General features: G+C 27.1%; 1 protein-coding gene across 1 annotated transcript in view; it reads right to left on the bottom strand.

Annotated features, from left to right (window-relative positions):
- The window catches only part of LOC136080356 (uncharacterized), a 25,647-nt gene continuing 9,825 nt past the window's right edge, over nt 1-15,822 (bottom strand). The window contains exon 6 of the mRNA XM_065796972.1: nt 1-250. Coding sequence (XP_065653044.1) covers nt 120-250 — 131 coding nt within the window. The 3' untranslated portion in view covers nt 1-119. The remainder of the gene's footprint in view (nt 251-15,822) is intronic.

Below are 15,822 nucleotides of genomic sequence, written 5' to 3'. Positions count from 1 at the left end.
TTTACAAAAAAAAATTTTATTAACAAAATGAATAAAACAAATAAAATATTAACAAAACAAATTAAAAAATTTAGCAAAATACTTTATTAAAAAAATATATTGTTCCAGTTTTAAAACAGTTATGCTGATATAGCTGTAGATGAAAGTGTTGAACTGCTTACATTTCCACACGACTGATATACAATTGAACAAAACCTTTCTTTATAGTGGTTCTCACAAAATGATAGTAAACAGGGACAAGAATAATTCTCTATAAAAATTGTATTCAAAAAGTAAACAATTAAGATATATGTATATATACATACGTATATATATAAATATATATATATATATATATATATATATATATATGTATATATGTATATATGCATATATCTATAATATATAACAAAGAAGATTATAAATATATATACATATATACATATATATATATATATATATATACAAATAATCTTCTTTGTTATATATATACTAATATATATATATATATATATATATATATATATATATATATATATATATATATATATATATATATATATATATATATACTAATATATATATATATACATATATATATATATATATATAAAATCTTCTTTGGTTATATATTATATATATTATATATATTATATATATTATATATATTATATATATATATATATATATATATATATATATATATATATATATATATATATATATATATGTATATATATATATATATATATATATATATATATATATATATATATATATATATATATATATATATATATATATATATATATATATATATATTAGGGTGGTCCGAAAATTTTTTTTTTCAAAAAGTACCCAAAAAAATATGGAGAATGCAATTAATTTAGAAGCGCAGAGTATTGCTAAAAAAATAAACTTTGAAAACAGAATCGAATCAACTGCCCCTGCCCAAGCCTTCGTAACTCTAAAAGACCATAAAACAAACTTTCTTGAAGGTTATTGGTTCTCTCAAAAAGTGAGATTGGACATGTAAGCAAAGTTAAATTGGACAAAATTAATAATATTCTTAGAAATAAATTTGAAACAGTGGAAAAATACCATTGATGTTATAAATAAATTCTCCATGATCGAAAATAAAAATGGCTGTACATTTATTCAATTTAACATTAATGATTTTTACCCCTCAATAACTGCAGATATTTTAGATAAACAATTGAATTTGTAAAAAGTCACACAGTTATTCCTGAAAAAACAATCCGTATAATAAAATATTGTAGAAAAACCTTACTTTATTTTAAAAAGGAAACTTGGAAAAAGAGAAACATTCTTGACTGCTTTGATGTAACAATGGGCAGAAATTTGTGAATTTGTTAGACTATATATTTTAGATTTATTAAGTAAAATAATCATTATAAATGATTTAGGCTTTTATCGCGACAATGGTTTAATAGTAATGCGTAAAAAATCTGTAAAATTAGAAAAGACATAATAAATTTTTTTTTAAATATTGGCTTTCAAATCGAAATAAACATAAGTTTAAAAATTGTGAACTTTCTTGACGTCACATCTCTGAAAATTCATATAAGCCTTTCAAAAAACCAAACGATGAATTATTGTATCTTAATATTAACTCAAATCATCCCAAATTCTAAAACAAACCCCGATTTCAATTAATAACAGGCTAAACCAAAACTCCTCAAATGAAAATGTATTAATCGAAATACAATTAAAGTTAGCTACAGTTGCACAAAAAATATGGAAAGAATTATAAAAGGTCACAATAATGTTTTGTTAAACAAAAGAGGTGAAAAAACTATTGAAAATTGTAATTGTAAACAAAAAAAAATAGTCCAATGAGTGGAAATTGTTTATCCAAAAATGTGGTATATAAATGTATTGTTTCCTCTAAGAATGTACCTGATAAACAATATATTTGCTTAACATAGGGTGAATGGAAAAAACGTTTTGCCAATCATAAGCAATCCTTTAAAAATAAAAAGTATTCAAAAGACACCACGCTGTCAAAATATATATGGGAATTAAAAGATAACAATATTGATGATTTCATACTGAATTGGTCCATCCTTAAAACAGCACTTGCATATAACAATATTTCCAAAAAATGCATACTATGCCTACAAGAAAAATTTGAAATTATTATACATGCAAACCAAGAATGTTTATTAAACAAAACATTGGAATTGATTTCTAAATGCAGGTACGAAAAAAAGTTTCTCCTAAAAAACTATAAAAATAAGTGATCTCAAATAATCATAACATTAGTCCCCGCTCTCCCTCCTTTATATAAAAAAAATATTAAAAAAAAAAACAACATAAGGAATCAATTCTAAAGAATTCTTTTTATAATAGTGTCATCATATTCCACAAATTTATAGTAGTTAAGACATTTGCGACTTCCTTTGATTGAATTTTTGGTATAAATTAAAGTTTTATTAATTTGATCATTTATTTCGAATAAGTCTTTATTGATGAAAACGTTAAATGAAAAAAAATTTTGTCAATTGATTTTCTACTACTTTATAATTGCTCTGTTCTTTTAAGAACATTGAGCACTCTATTTTGTAGAATACATTTTTCAAAATTGTTTAAATATATATATATATATATATATATATATATATATATATATATATATATATATATATATATATATATATATATATATATATATATATTCTTCCTGATGAACCTACTGATGGTGAAACACAGTGTTGAAGTAATCAAAAATTAGATAAGTGCTTTTACTAATTTATTATTGCTCTGTTCTTTTAGAACATTGAGCACTCTGTTTGTAGAATACATTTACATAATTTATATATATATATATATATATATATATATATATATATATATATATATATATATATATATACATATATATATATATATATATATATATATATATATATATATATATATATATATATATATATATATATATATATATATATATATATATATATATATATATTCAATATATATATATATATATATATATATACATATATATATATATATATATATATATATATATATATATATATATATATATATATATATATATTCAACTCAGTTAGACACCTCCACAATAAATCTCCTGAATCCAAGATTCAGGAGATTTATTGTGGAGGTGTCTAACTGAGTTTGCGATAAATTTAAGATTCCAGATTTAATTATATTTTTATTCAACCCGTTTGATTGTTTTTGTTTATTGTAAGTCATTTTATAAAGTTTTTCAAACTTATCTTTTAAATAAAGTTATCAAAACACTAGTTTTCTTTAAAGGCGCCCTTTAAACTGTGTAACCTAATAAAGTTTTTTTTTAATAATGCTGGCTTAGCTCTAACTTCTTTTTCAAGTATATTATTGCTGAGGTTGGTCATTTTTCGCTAAAGACTTACAAAAGGTATGTAGATGACAGTCATGCAAGATTCGACTCAATACAAAATCATGATAAGTTTCTGGAGTTGTAAAATGAACAAGATCCAGCAATAAAATATACTTCGGAAAAAGAAAACAATAAAAAAGAATTAAACTTCTTGGATATAACTGTAACCAATACTAATAACTCAAAATCCATCGAAAATCGGCTATCACTAATATACAATTAAAACCTACATCAGACGTTAATCCAAAAATAGTTATGGGTGTTTTTAAAGGTTTTGTATCTCGTGCCGTTAAAATTTGTTCCGAAAATTATTTTAATGATGAAATACAGTTTTTAGTGAACATGTTTGCTGAAAATGGACACGATAGATTAAAGCTTGAAACAACTGCAAAGAACTATATTCAGAAAAGAATCAAAATTTATAAAATAAATTATAATAAAACAGAAACATTTAAATATACAGTTTAACTTCCATGGCTCCCAAGAATAGGTCAAAAACTAAGAAAAGAACTTAAACCTTACAACGTCAGAATAGTATTTACTACACCACCTACGTTAAAAAACATCTTATGCAACAAGTCTAAGTTAATTCCAAATAGCAATCCCGGTGTCTATAAACTCACATGCTCTTGTGGCAGTTTATACATTGGTCAAAAAAAAAAGAAAATTTTAACGAGATGCATTGAACATCAAAAAAACTATTTAAAAGGTAAATGGGATGCATCTGGTGCAACCGAACATGGTAGGAAATGTAATGGTATGTTTGATTGGTCAAATCCGAAAACTCTAGCAATAAAATCAGAGTACGATGAACGTAAAGTTAGAGAATCACTTGAAATTAATTACGCCTCAACATACCAAGAAATAAAACATGCTCCAATTCTTCTCAACCATGACAATGGGATTAAAATTTCTACAAACAGTTGGAGACCTCTGTTTAAAAAAATTATCGAAAAAAAAAAAATCAAATAATATTTGCTAATTTTAAATTTACGTTATTATGTAATCATTTATGGCTTCTTTTTAATGTCTTCTTTGACGTTTTTATGTAATATTTGTAACGGTTTTTTTTGTATCGAAATATTACAAAGAATAAATTTAGTTTGTACACAGCTGTTATTTTATGCTTTATATTCAAATATATATATATATATATATATATATATATATATATATATATATATATATATATATATATATATATATATATATATATATATATATATATATGTGTGTGTGTATATATATATATATATATATTTATATATATATATATATACATACATATATATATATATATATATATATATATATATATATAGATAAATATATATATATATATACATACATATATATATAAAGGAAAAAACAAGGCAAGATACAAAAAGATAAATAAAAAATTATTTTAATAAATGTCAAACGCCATAAAAAAAGAACAATTTTTTAGAGTGGAGGTTCCAAACCAAAGGATTAATAGAATGCAGTGAAAAGAAAAATAAAACAAAATCGTTTTTCGGTTCAACGTATTTATGCAAAACATTGTCTTTTTAAAATGAAATAAAATCAAGATGCAGATCTTGATGCACTATTAAAATTATTATAATTGCTTGCTAACCGTATTATGGTCATACACTAGTTATAAGACTTTGGCTATTTCACAGACTGATGTTGCATTTTTTTAATAAATATATATTTTTTTTATATGTTTTTTCTGTTTACTTTATATAACCTTTTGTATGTACATTTCTTTGTGAGTATGTAAATTGTGAACCTGTCACACTACTTAAATTGTAGAATACACTCTAAAGAAAAAAAAGGTTGAGAACCCATGTTCTAGCCTTTTCAAGACCTTTCCAAAGAGTGAGCCTAAAAACTTTCTGTAATACTTTTTCATGTCAAGAAAAATGTAATCAGTGGTGAAATATTTTGCTAGTATTACAATTTTAGAATTACTAAAATCTCATCAAAACAAAAAAACAAAAAAAATTAGAAAAAAAATATTAAAACTTTATTTAACCAGGTTTGCCCGCTGAGAAATTTTTTGCTTATGAAAAAAATGATCTGTATTATGAACTTTTATTTTACTTAAATCAAAAAAAAAAAGAAAAAAAAAAAGAAAACTTTATATTATATTCCGTCCAGTTCTTAAAATTTTAAATGATTGCGGTATAAATTTTAACAAAGTAAATCAAAGTTTTGCTCTGGCTTAATAGAAATCTCTAGTAAACATCATTATACTTTGTATGCATAATTGTGGCTTCTTTCTGCTTCCTTACCACTTTGGTAAAAATAAACAACATATTATATCCTTGATCGAGCAGATCCAAGAAAAAGTGAGTTTAATAGATGATTCTTGAATTGCCAGTAATATTGCTAGTATTGTTAAAAAATCGATTAAGAAGTTTGAAATTTGTAGCAAATTGCTTTGTACTCAAGATTGTCAACAGGAGTCAACTGATGCAATTATTTTAATACATTGTCCAGAGCTATATATGCTAGATCACTGTAATGTGCAGTGATTTAGCATAGCAAAACATTCACAGTTTTACTATGCTAGATTACCTATTTGATATTTTTTATTAAAGTTAGTTCTTGGCAGAAGAATACCAGCCGTATTTATGTTCAAATTGTTAAAATTGTGGAAAAAAAACTAAACACAATGTTTTTTTAAATATTCATTTTTAAAACACCAAAAAGTGAATCAGTCATCCAGCCAGCACAACTCAGAAAAAAGTTACGCTTTGTTTCTGTTGCATGTTTAAAACCTTCTTAAACAAAAATAAATAACATGTTCCAAAAATGGTTTCCATTCCATGAATTTATTTATTATTTCCCAAAAACACCAGTTAAAATACTGATGGTTTTATTTACATTATACTAAATTTTCGTAAAGAATGTGAAACTAGTGATAAAACCACACGAGATTTAAATTTGAATTTATAACCTCAAAAAACACATCTTAAAGTTAAGTAAAACTGCTTGGGAAATAAACGCGTTTTCGGTTTGCGCCTAGATCGTCTAATAAAAACTTGTTTGAACTGGCCTTAAAAATAAGAAAAAATCTTATCAGTCACTGATAAGAACAAAAACTTTCAGTTCAATCAGACTTTGAAAAATTGTCAATCAAAAAAAATCTTATAGATCTTTTTTTGAAAAAAAATCTTATAAATCTTGATTTGTAAAAAACTAGCTTTTGATCTATTCCTCAGATTTATTCCTCGGTATAAAATTCCCATCTTACCCTCTTACAATTGGCACATAATAGTAATTGTTTTGAGATCAGGCTTTCGTATGAAGAACAAATTTTGATTACTTTTTAAGAGAAGAATAATTATGTTTAATTAGTGCGAACTCAAAAATCGAAAAATATTTTTTATATATTGACTATAACAATTTCATAAATTGATTTCTCATATTTATCCTAAGCACAATCCTATGAAAACATTTATGAAAGACATTTTAAAGAAACGAAATGAAATAGGTTGACAAAAAAGGAGATTTATAAATTGTTATGAGGAATGGTTTAACAGGAATTTATTGCAAATAAATTCCTGTTAAACCATTCATTTGTTAAATCCAACCAGGAGGTCGACTAAAAATCTAAATGCTGAAAATATAGCGCAAAATATTGCTTGAAATGGTGTAAAATTATCTTCAAAATGATTACAACAGCAATTTTGTTATGAGTGGGATATAGGATTTTTTTTCGAAGATAATATGTTCCAGGGGGTTAAACCTTAAAAACAAGTTTTTAGGAAATAAAAATTCAAAAAAGTATACAGGGGAAGAAAGTAACTGAATAATAGGTTAAAAAAAAAAAAAAGCTTTTATTACCCCATCTTACCCTATCAAAGAAATTTATCAAAACCAAAATCTAAATGTCAATTAAATCTTGAAAAAACTTACAAAACCTATAAAAATTTACATGTAACGACAAAGCAAAAAGAACCAATTTTCTAAAAACTTCTATACTTAAAGCAATATTTTGAGGGCTGCATGGAAGGGTATTAGGGGCTGTCCATTAATTATGTAAACAAATTGTTGGTGATTTTTACCTCTCCCCTCCCCCATGTCAACAACTTGCCATACTTCCAGAGACTCTCTCTATGAAATTTGTAAATATTTGATTACCCAACCCCCATGTTCCCAAAGAGAAGATAAAGTAAAAAACATTCTTCTTTACCTTTTTTTTAGGTAATTAAATTTATTAAAAGAAATAACATTGTTGACGTCAACTTTTTTTGACCTCCCCCTTCCACTTTGCTAACAATTATCACACACTTTCAGACCCTCTTTCCCTTATTTTGTTGACGTAATTAATGAATATCCCTTTTAAAGTCTTTTGAAAATACATTTGGAAGATATCTTATACCCATCTTGTGTATCTTGAAACAACACCATTTATTATTTGATCCAGTTAAAATTTACATGATAGTTAAATCTTTAAAATTTTAAATTATTTATTTTAATGTCTGAGCAAAATTTAATTACTATAATTTGCCAAGCTGCAAAAACAAATTTACTTATCCCATAAGTGTATATAAGTATACCCATAACTTCCATAAGTATTTAAAAACACCAAACATTGAATCTATATTCATTAAACCTACAGACATAAGTCACTTTCTCTAAATGATAGCAAGACTTCTGGTCCAAACAACACTCCAACCTTTATTCTTATACTTCATGCTTACCATATTCATGCAATACTTTATAAACTGTCTTTCATTCGTTACTGATATATTCCTTTTTATTTCAAAAACTACATTTGTTAAACCAACCGATAAATAGGACTCAAAACATGACAATCATAATTATAGACCATTTTTATTAAACTTCAGCAAAGTTCTTGTAAAATTAATGTATTCATGTATCTACCACTTTCTTGATAACTATAAGTGTTTTTATGACTTCCAGATTGGATTTTGGAAAAAAAGAAAGTTTCCTATTAAATCGTTTAATCTGTTAACAAAGTACATGGGTAAGAATAACAACAATATCTCCTTTACAATCTAATATCCATATTAGGTTTTCTGAAGAAAAAATTCTAAAATTTTAAAATCTTGTCTTTATTGCTGTCTTTTTGTGTTTCATTTACTTCAAAATACCAAATTTATTTATTAAAACAAATAATACACATAAATAAACTAAAAATACTGAAAATGTTAACTAGCACCCTTCATTTATTAACAGTCTAATACGGCAAACTCAATGAATCTTGCTGTAAAATATAAAATTGAAATATAGTGAAATATTTCTGAAAATTTATTTAAAAATATCAATTTCTTTTTTAATAATTATGTTTATAACTATACTTAATGTTATAGTTACCAAAATATATAAATATAAATTTTGTTATATAACATTAAGTATAATCTATAATTATACTTAATGTTATATAACAAAATTTACTTTTGTTTTACAAATTGTTAAAAGTTTTAATAAAAAAAATCATCTTTAAGTTATTATTTGTACTATTAAGTTATTATTTGTACTCATTACATATTTACTTTTTTTTTGAAAAAATGTAACTCTTTTAAATTATAGAAAATTTTTCCTATAATTTAAAAGAGTTAGGGGAGACCGGGGCTAGTTGGCCGCAGGGGTAAGTTGACGAACTGCGTTTATCTTTAGAGCCTTTCATCAGAAAGTGACAAAAATTACTCAGAAACTTCCTTATTGACCATTTCATCATTCACTGTAGAATTGTCAGGATTCGCGCATGCGCATGGGAGATATTGAGATTTATGCGTTTTTTGGACAAAAACGTAACTTTTAGAACATCGCTTCCTTTTTACTTTACAAAGAAAATATTTAGTCGTATGAAAAAAAATTTATTGTAAAAGTTCCAGTCACAATCGGTTTACTATATCCAGTCAGACTTTTTTTTCAAAGCTGCCATTTTTCAGGATCTATAGACTGTTTATTAAAAAAAAAGCTTTCGGGGTTAGTTGACAAATTTTTTACGGGGTAAGTTGGCTCATAGCGTTTACAATGGAAAAAAATGTTTATTTTTATAAAATTTATTATTTTTTTTTTTTCAATTTTTAACAATATTGAAAATATTTATTCTTACAAAAAAATTAAAAAAAAATTTTTCTAGTTTTTTTTTCCACAGATAAAACGTGGGTTACTGTTTGGCTTTTATACGGACTAATATATGGTACCAGTTAAAAGTAATATTAAATTTTGGGATAAAATTGTTGCAAAAATTAATTTAAAAAAAATTTCTATTAATTTTGCACTTAATAGTGCATTAATAATCATTTTTATAGCTTGCGCCAACTTACCCCGTGGTGGGGTAAGTTGGCGCAAATTTTTTTTTTTTTGAGGGTCCGGAAAGGCCCCAAGAATTTTTTTTTGTAAATGAATGCAAATCTTATAAGATACCCTAATCCATACTCTTTAAGACTACACTTTAATATTTTTAAAAAAATGTACTGTTAGGGCTACAGAGCTCATAGAGTAAAAACCGAGCCAACTAGCCCCGGTCTCCCTACAATTTTTAACTTTCTTTATTCTCTTTTCTGTTTTTTGTTAGTTTCCTTTGTTTATCATGTTTGTTATTTTTTGTGTTTTATAAATACAAAACTTTCAATATATCTGATCCGTTTTTTAATTTGTTCGTTAAATACTTTCAATTGTTTTTTATATAAACAAACTTCGCGAGTGCTTTTTTAATTTTACTTCACTTAAAAATCGTTCTTCAATACAATGACTTTTTATTCTCAAAAAAACATGCTTAAAATCCTGAATAAGACTTAATACTAAACAATATGTTTATCATAGCTTGTATTTTAACAAATTGTTAAAAGTAGATATAACCTCTATTTAAAATAACAATAACGTAATCTTCGTGTTTAATTGTTAATATTTTTCTCATAGTCATAAAAATAAAATTGACAAAAAATAATCTGGCAGAGTCAATAAAAAAGAAATACACAAAAGCATTGAAATCATCAATACCCGTCTTAAAGATATTAATACCAGTTCTCTGTGTACTATTCGCAATGTCTACAAATTTTTTAGGTTTATATATTTTTTAAATTTTTTCAAATTTCAATTGGTGCATTATTCGCTTTTTATATATAAATGAAAATAATGTGCTTTAATTGAATTTCTGCTTTTGTTTGTTAAGGTATCACTTAAAAATGATGAACAATTCATTCCAAGTTTTTTCCAAATAAAAAAAATAGTTAAATTTTAAAAGCGATATTTCAAAATTAAAGTTAGCTGCTAAATTAACAAAAAATTTTTTTTTTTTATTTAATAAAATAGTTCCAATAATGAATTTTAGTTACAAGTTATTAAAAACAAGTGGAAGTTTTTATTTGTTTCTAAAAAACATAAAATTTTAGCTAAAAAAAGGCCCAAAACTGTACAAATAGATGAAACAAAACTCAAAGATAAAAGACATTTTTCTTACAAAACTTTGCACAAGTATTCTTGATAATATTATCTAGTTCTTGAACTAAAGGCTCATTGCATAGGTAAAAAGGTCAAAACTCAAATTTTACTATCACTATTAGTACTTTTTGGGGGTATGCATAAAAATATTATGAACAATGAGCAATAACGCTGTAAATATAGTACCTTTCGCCTTGATTTTAGTTCATTTTCTAGATCGTTAGATCATTCTCTAGATTGCTCAAATCGTTATCTAGATTTTAATTCATTCTCTAGATCTAGATTTAGTTCATTCTCTAGATTTCTAGATAGTCAGGTCAGGTTATCCTGCTACTGGTAACATGTAACCCAGTGCAATCTGCTTCATGTCCTGCTGCCTTGTAGGATACAACTTTTTAGGCAAAGGCTAGGAGATACCAACTCCAACTTAAAACACCCCTTGCCTTGGGGCTCTTGGTTGAGTAAAGGCTAGAGACGGTGTCTCAATAAAAATACTCATCTTGGGCAGAAGTTAAACGCATCCGGCTACTGTCATGTAGAAGGCCTCCTAGGCAAAGACTTAAGGGGTAAACAGATTCTATCTGTTGACCAACCTTGCACCTCTTCATCATCTATTAGGCTGACGCATATGTATTTTTAATACACTGTTTCCAGTTGAGAATGTTGAATGCTGGATCTTCTTGACTCAATGCATGGGTTTTGCTTGTCTCTCTGTTTTCATGACTAGGCAACTCATTCTATTATCTCCTAATGAGGGTTCAGCTCTAAAACTCAGTTTTATGTTTCTGAGGCCAGCTGGTAGTCAGGTTTCCCGAACTCAGTGGTAGCTCTCAGAGAGGCTGATTCCATCAACAGCTGAAAAAGTATCAAAGTATTAACAGTGCCATGTTGCGCATGAATGGTGTCTCTGTTTGTACTTTTGGTGTGCATCGCCAAGGCCACATTTAGAGCCCTTTGTTACGGCTTAGGGTTTAATAATAGTAACGAGGCAATTGCTTGGGCTATAAAACAGTGTACTGAGTACTATCTTAGCTTTGAATTAAGTTCTTTAACAAATTTAAAAATGAATAAAGTACCAAAAACTATAAAACACAAAAAACCATCATCATCACCAAACTCCCTAAATCATCCACTAACATTCGCGGCCTTTGAAGTAACTTTTCTTCTGTTGAGTTTTATCCCTTGCAAAGTTCACCAAACCTACCTGCTCTTTGTGAGACTAATTTGAGTTCAGCTGTCTCGTCTTGAGATCTTACTGTTGATTGTTATCTTCTTTTAATTCGTAAAGACTCATATAGCCACATGAATGGTCTTGGCATTTGCATATGTAACCACTCACCTATTTGTTGGGAAACTAGGTTTGAATTCACAGACTTTTCATTCATGTGCTTTCGTTTAGCACCACTTCACTCTATCGCCTTTCTCCTTTTTTATATCGCTCTCCTTTATCTCAAGACTGCACTCTTTTTGATGTTATTTCTGATCATATTGTGTACATCTAGTACACGAAATATTTAAAGCTTTTGATGAAAACAAATTTACTTTAGGCGTCTTTATTAATCTAAGTAAGGCTTTTGATACGGTGGATCATAATATTCTCCTGCACAAACTTAAAAATTATGGTATCATAAGTTTTAACTTAGCATGGTTTAGAAATTATCTAGCAAACAGGAAACAGTACATCTCGTTTAATGATAGTAAAACGGATTTAGCGACAATTTCCTGCGGCGTCCCACAAGGATCAATTTTAGGGCCCCTTTTATTCCTCATTTATATAAATGACTTGAATAAATTTTCAAGTATCTTAAATTCAATCCTATTTGCAGACGACACCAACTTATTTTATTCTGATAAGGATATTAATTCTTTATTTGAAATAGTAAACAAAGAGCTTGCAAAACTAAGTGAATGGTTTATAGCAAATAAATTATCCATAAACATAAAAAAACAAAATATACTTTCTTCCATCGTCTTCATGAAAAGAGACTCATCCCTTTAAATCTTCCAATTTTAGTTGTAAATAACTCTTGTATAATAAGAGAGCGTTCATTGTTATTTCTTGGTGTTGTTATTGATGAAAATGTGAGTTGGAAGGAGCACATAAATATAATTCAAAATAAAATTTCGAAAAATATTGGTCTACTTTACAAAGCTAAGCAGTTATTACATCAAACCTGTTTAAAATACATTTATTTTTCATTTATTCATAGCTACCTAAGTTATGCAAACGTTGCCTGGTGTAGCACTAATGTAACTAAAATAAATAAACTATTAATTAAACAAAAGCATGCTTTAAGAATTATTGGAAATGTAGATCGTTTCTCACACACTAAACCTCTATTCATTAAATTTAATATTCTCAACGTTTTTCAACTAAATCTTTATCAAATTCTTATTTTTATGTTCAAAGTTAATAAAAAAATAGCATCTATTTTATTTAACTCTTTTTCGGAAAAAATATATCATCTATACCCAACACGATTTTCAGAAAACGATTATGTTCAACCTAAAACCTATTACTCTGTTACTAAGTTCTCAATTGCTAACAGAGGTCCTAAACTATGGAACATGCTATTAAATAATGAGTTAAAAACTATTTCCTCTATTAAACAATTTAAAAACAAACTTAAGCAAAAGCTTTTAATGAATGACAACGAATTAAATTTTTTCTGAAGCCTTTGATTAGGAGTAATCACGTTTGTCTATTTCTTTATAAATAGGGTTTAAATATATATTCTATATACATTTCAATTTGTACATTATGACGTTGTTTTTTATCTGATATAATAAACTTTACATATATAAAAGACACATTAAGATACTAAAAATGTTTTTAAAAAATGTTTTTTTGTTTGTTTGTTTGTTTGTTGTTCGTGTATTATCTGTTATTTTATGATTTAAAATCAAAAGGTTTATAAATCTAAAACCAGTTAGGAAAAAAATAATTTAATTAAAATAATTAATTAAAAAATCTTCGTATACTTTTGGATATATTACACTGTAATATAGCGTAAAATGTTTTTTAGTTTTTATTTATCGTTATTTTATTTTAACGCAACGTTTTGTTTAACCTTTATTTAACGAGTTACTTCGTTTTGTATTTTTATTATTGACATTTTATTTAAAGGGGCTTGGTGATAAGACAGAACTTGTCTTCTTCTTGCCCCAGCCATGTATTTATATATTTGTATTGCATAAACTTGTAAAAATTTCTTATTGGCGAAATACATAATAATAATAATAATAATAATTGACCAAGCCCTCTCTCTTTATCCATTAGCTATTATTGTTGTTGTTGGTGACTTGCTCATCACACTGAGTCGCATGGCTTTAGTCTCAGTGATTCAAGCGTTAAAGCCCACAACCTTTTCCTTTCTCAATCTCTAACTCAACTAGTTAACTTTCCAACTCGCTTTCCAGAAAATCCGAATCATTTACATTCTCTACTCAACTTATGTCTTGTTTCTGATCCTAGTCAGTGCTTAGTTTCTCCACATTCACCCTAAGGTGCTTATAATCACAGTTTGATCTCTCTAAAACTATTATCTCATTCTTCTTCATCATCTGAGCATAAGAAGGATCTCACTTTTGCTACAGCATGGGGCTCAAAGTGGCTAGTGAACTTCAATACAGATAAAACTCAATTTTTTTCAGCCAATCGTTATCGCAAAAAGTTAGATTTTCCTTTATATATGAATGGTGATGTACTCGATGAGTCATCTACTCTTCATCTTCTTGGATTAACTCTTACTTCCAATCTTTCTTGGAAACCATATATCAAATTAGTTACAAAATTAGCATCTGATAAGGTTGTATCTCTTTATCGAGCTCGTCACTTTCTTACTTCGGATTCTATTCTCTATCTCTTTAAATCTCAAATCCGGCCTTGTATGGAATACTGTTGCCATATCTGGGGCGGATCTTTTAACAATGCTCTTTCTCTTTTAGACAAGGTGCAAAAACGCATTGTAAACATAGTTGGACCTGCTCTTGCAGCCAACCTCCAACCATTATCACATCGTCGTAATGTTGGTTCTCTATCTCTTTTCTACAAATACTATAATGGGCACTGCTCTAAAGAGCTAGCGTCTCTTGTGCCATCTACAAAATTCATTCTCGTGTTACTCGTCATTCAATTAAGTGTCATCCTTTTTCTTTGACTGTTCCTAAGTGCTCCAAAAACACTTATTCGTCTAGTTTTTTTCCTCGAACATTAGCTCTTTGGAATTCGCTTCCTTCATCTTGTTTTCCTGATTCATATAATTTGCAATCCTTTAAGTCGTCCGTCAATCGTTATCTTGCTCTACAATCTTCATTTTTTCTCTTCGATTAACTTCCAACTTTAATTAGTGGTTGCTTGCAGCCTTGTTGGAAGCGAAGATGTTTAAAAAAAAATCTGAATTCCCTACCATCGTACCTCTTACAACTATCTTACAGGTGACTGGGACTCTTTCCGTGATTTTCTTCATGATGACCCTTGGGTAGAAATTTTTCATCTTCCTGTTGAAAAATGTGCTTCTTACTTAACTTCATGGATTCAGGCTGGCATGGAATCTTTTATTTCCTCTCAACGATTCCAGCTCAATCCTCACTCTTCTCCATGGTTTTCCTCACAGTGTACTGCTGCGATTGCCAATCGAAACCATTACTTCCATATCTATTGGCAAAACAATTTTCCAGAAAACAGACGTCTGTTTATTACTGCTAGAAACCATTGTAAAAAGGTTTTGTCTAACGCCAAAGCCCGCTATTCTCAGGTCATGAAATATCGTATTTCATTACAAAAATTAGGCTCTCGTGACTTCTGGAGAAACTTAAATAGTATCAATAATAAGGACAAATCTGTAATTCCAACTCTCTTGTATGATTCAGACTTTGTCACCTCACCTAAGACAAAGCTGAACTATTTGCTAAGAACTTTTTATCAATATCATCTCTTGATTCCACTAGTTGTTTTCTACCTGATATAGCCGTCAAACAGGTTGATCCATTGCTTGACATTCGTATTACTCCAGCTTCTGTAT

Source organism: Hydra vulgaris, chromosome 05 (genome assembly GCF_038396675.1).
Source record: "Hydra vulgaris chromosome 05, alternate assembly HydraT2T_AEP".
In the NCBI taxonomy this organism is placed as follows: Eukaryota; Metazoa; Cnidaria; class Hydrozoa; order Anthoathecata; family Hydridae; genus Hydra; species Hydra vulgaris.
The sequence above is the reverse complement of the archived record's forward strand: the minus strand, read 5'-3'. Positions and strand labels throughout refer to the sequence as shown.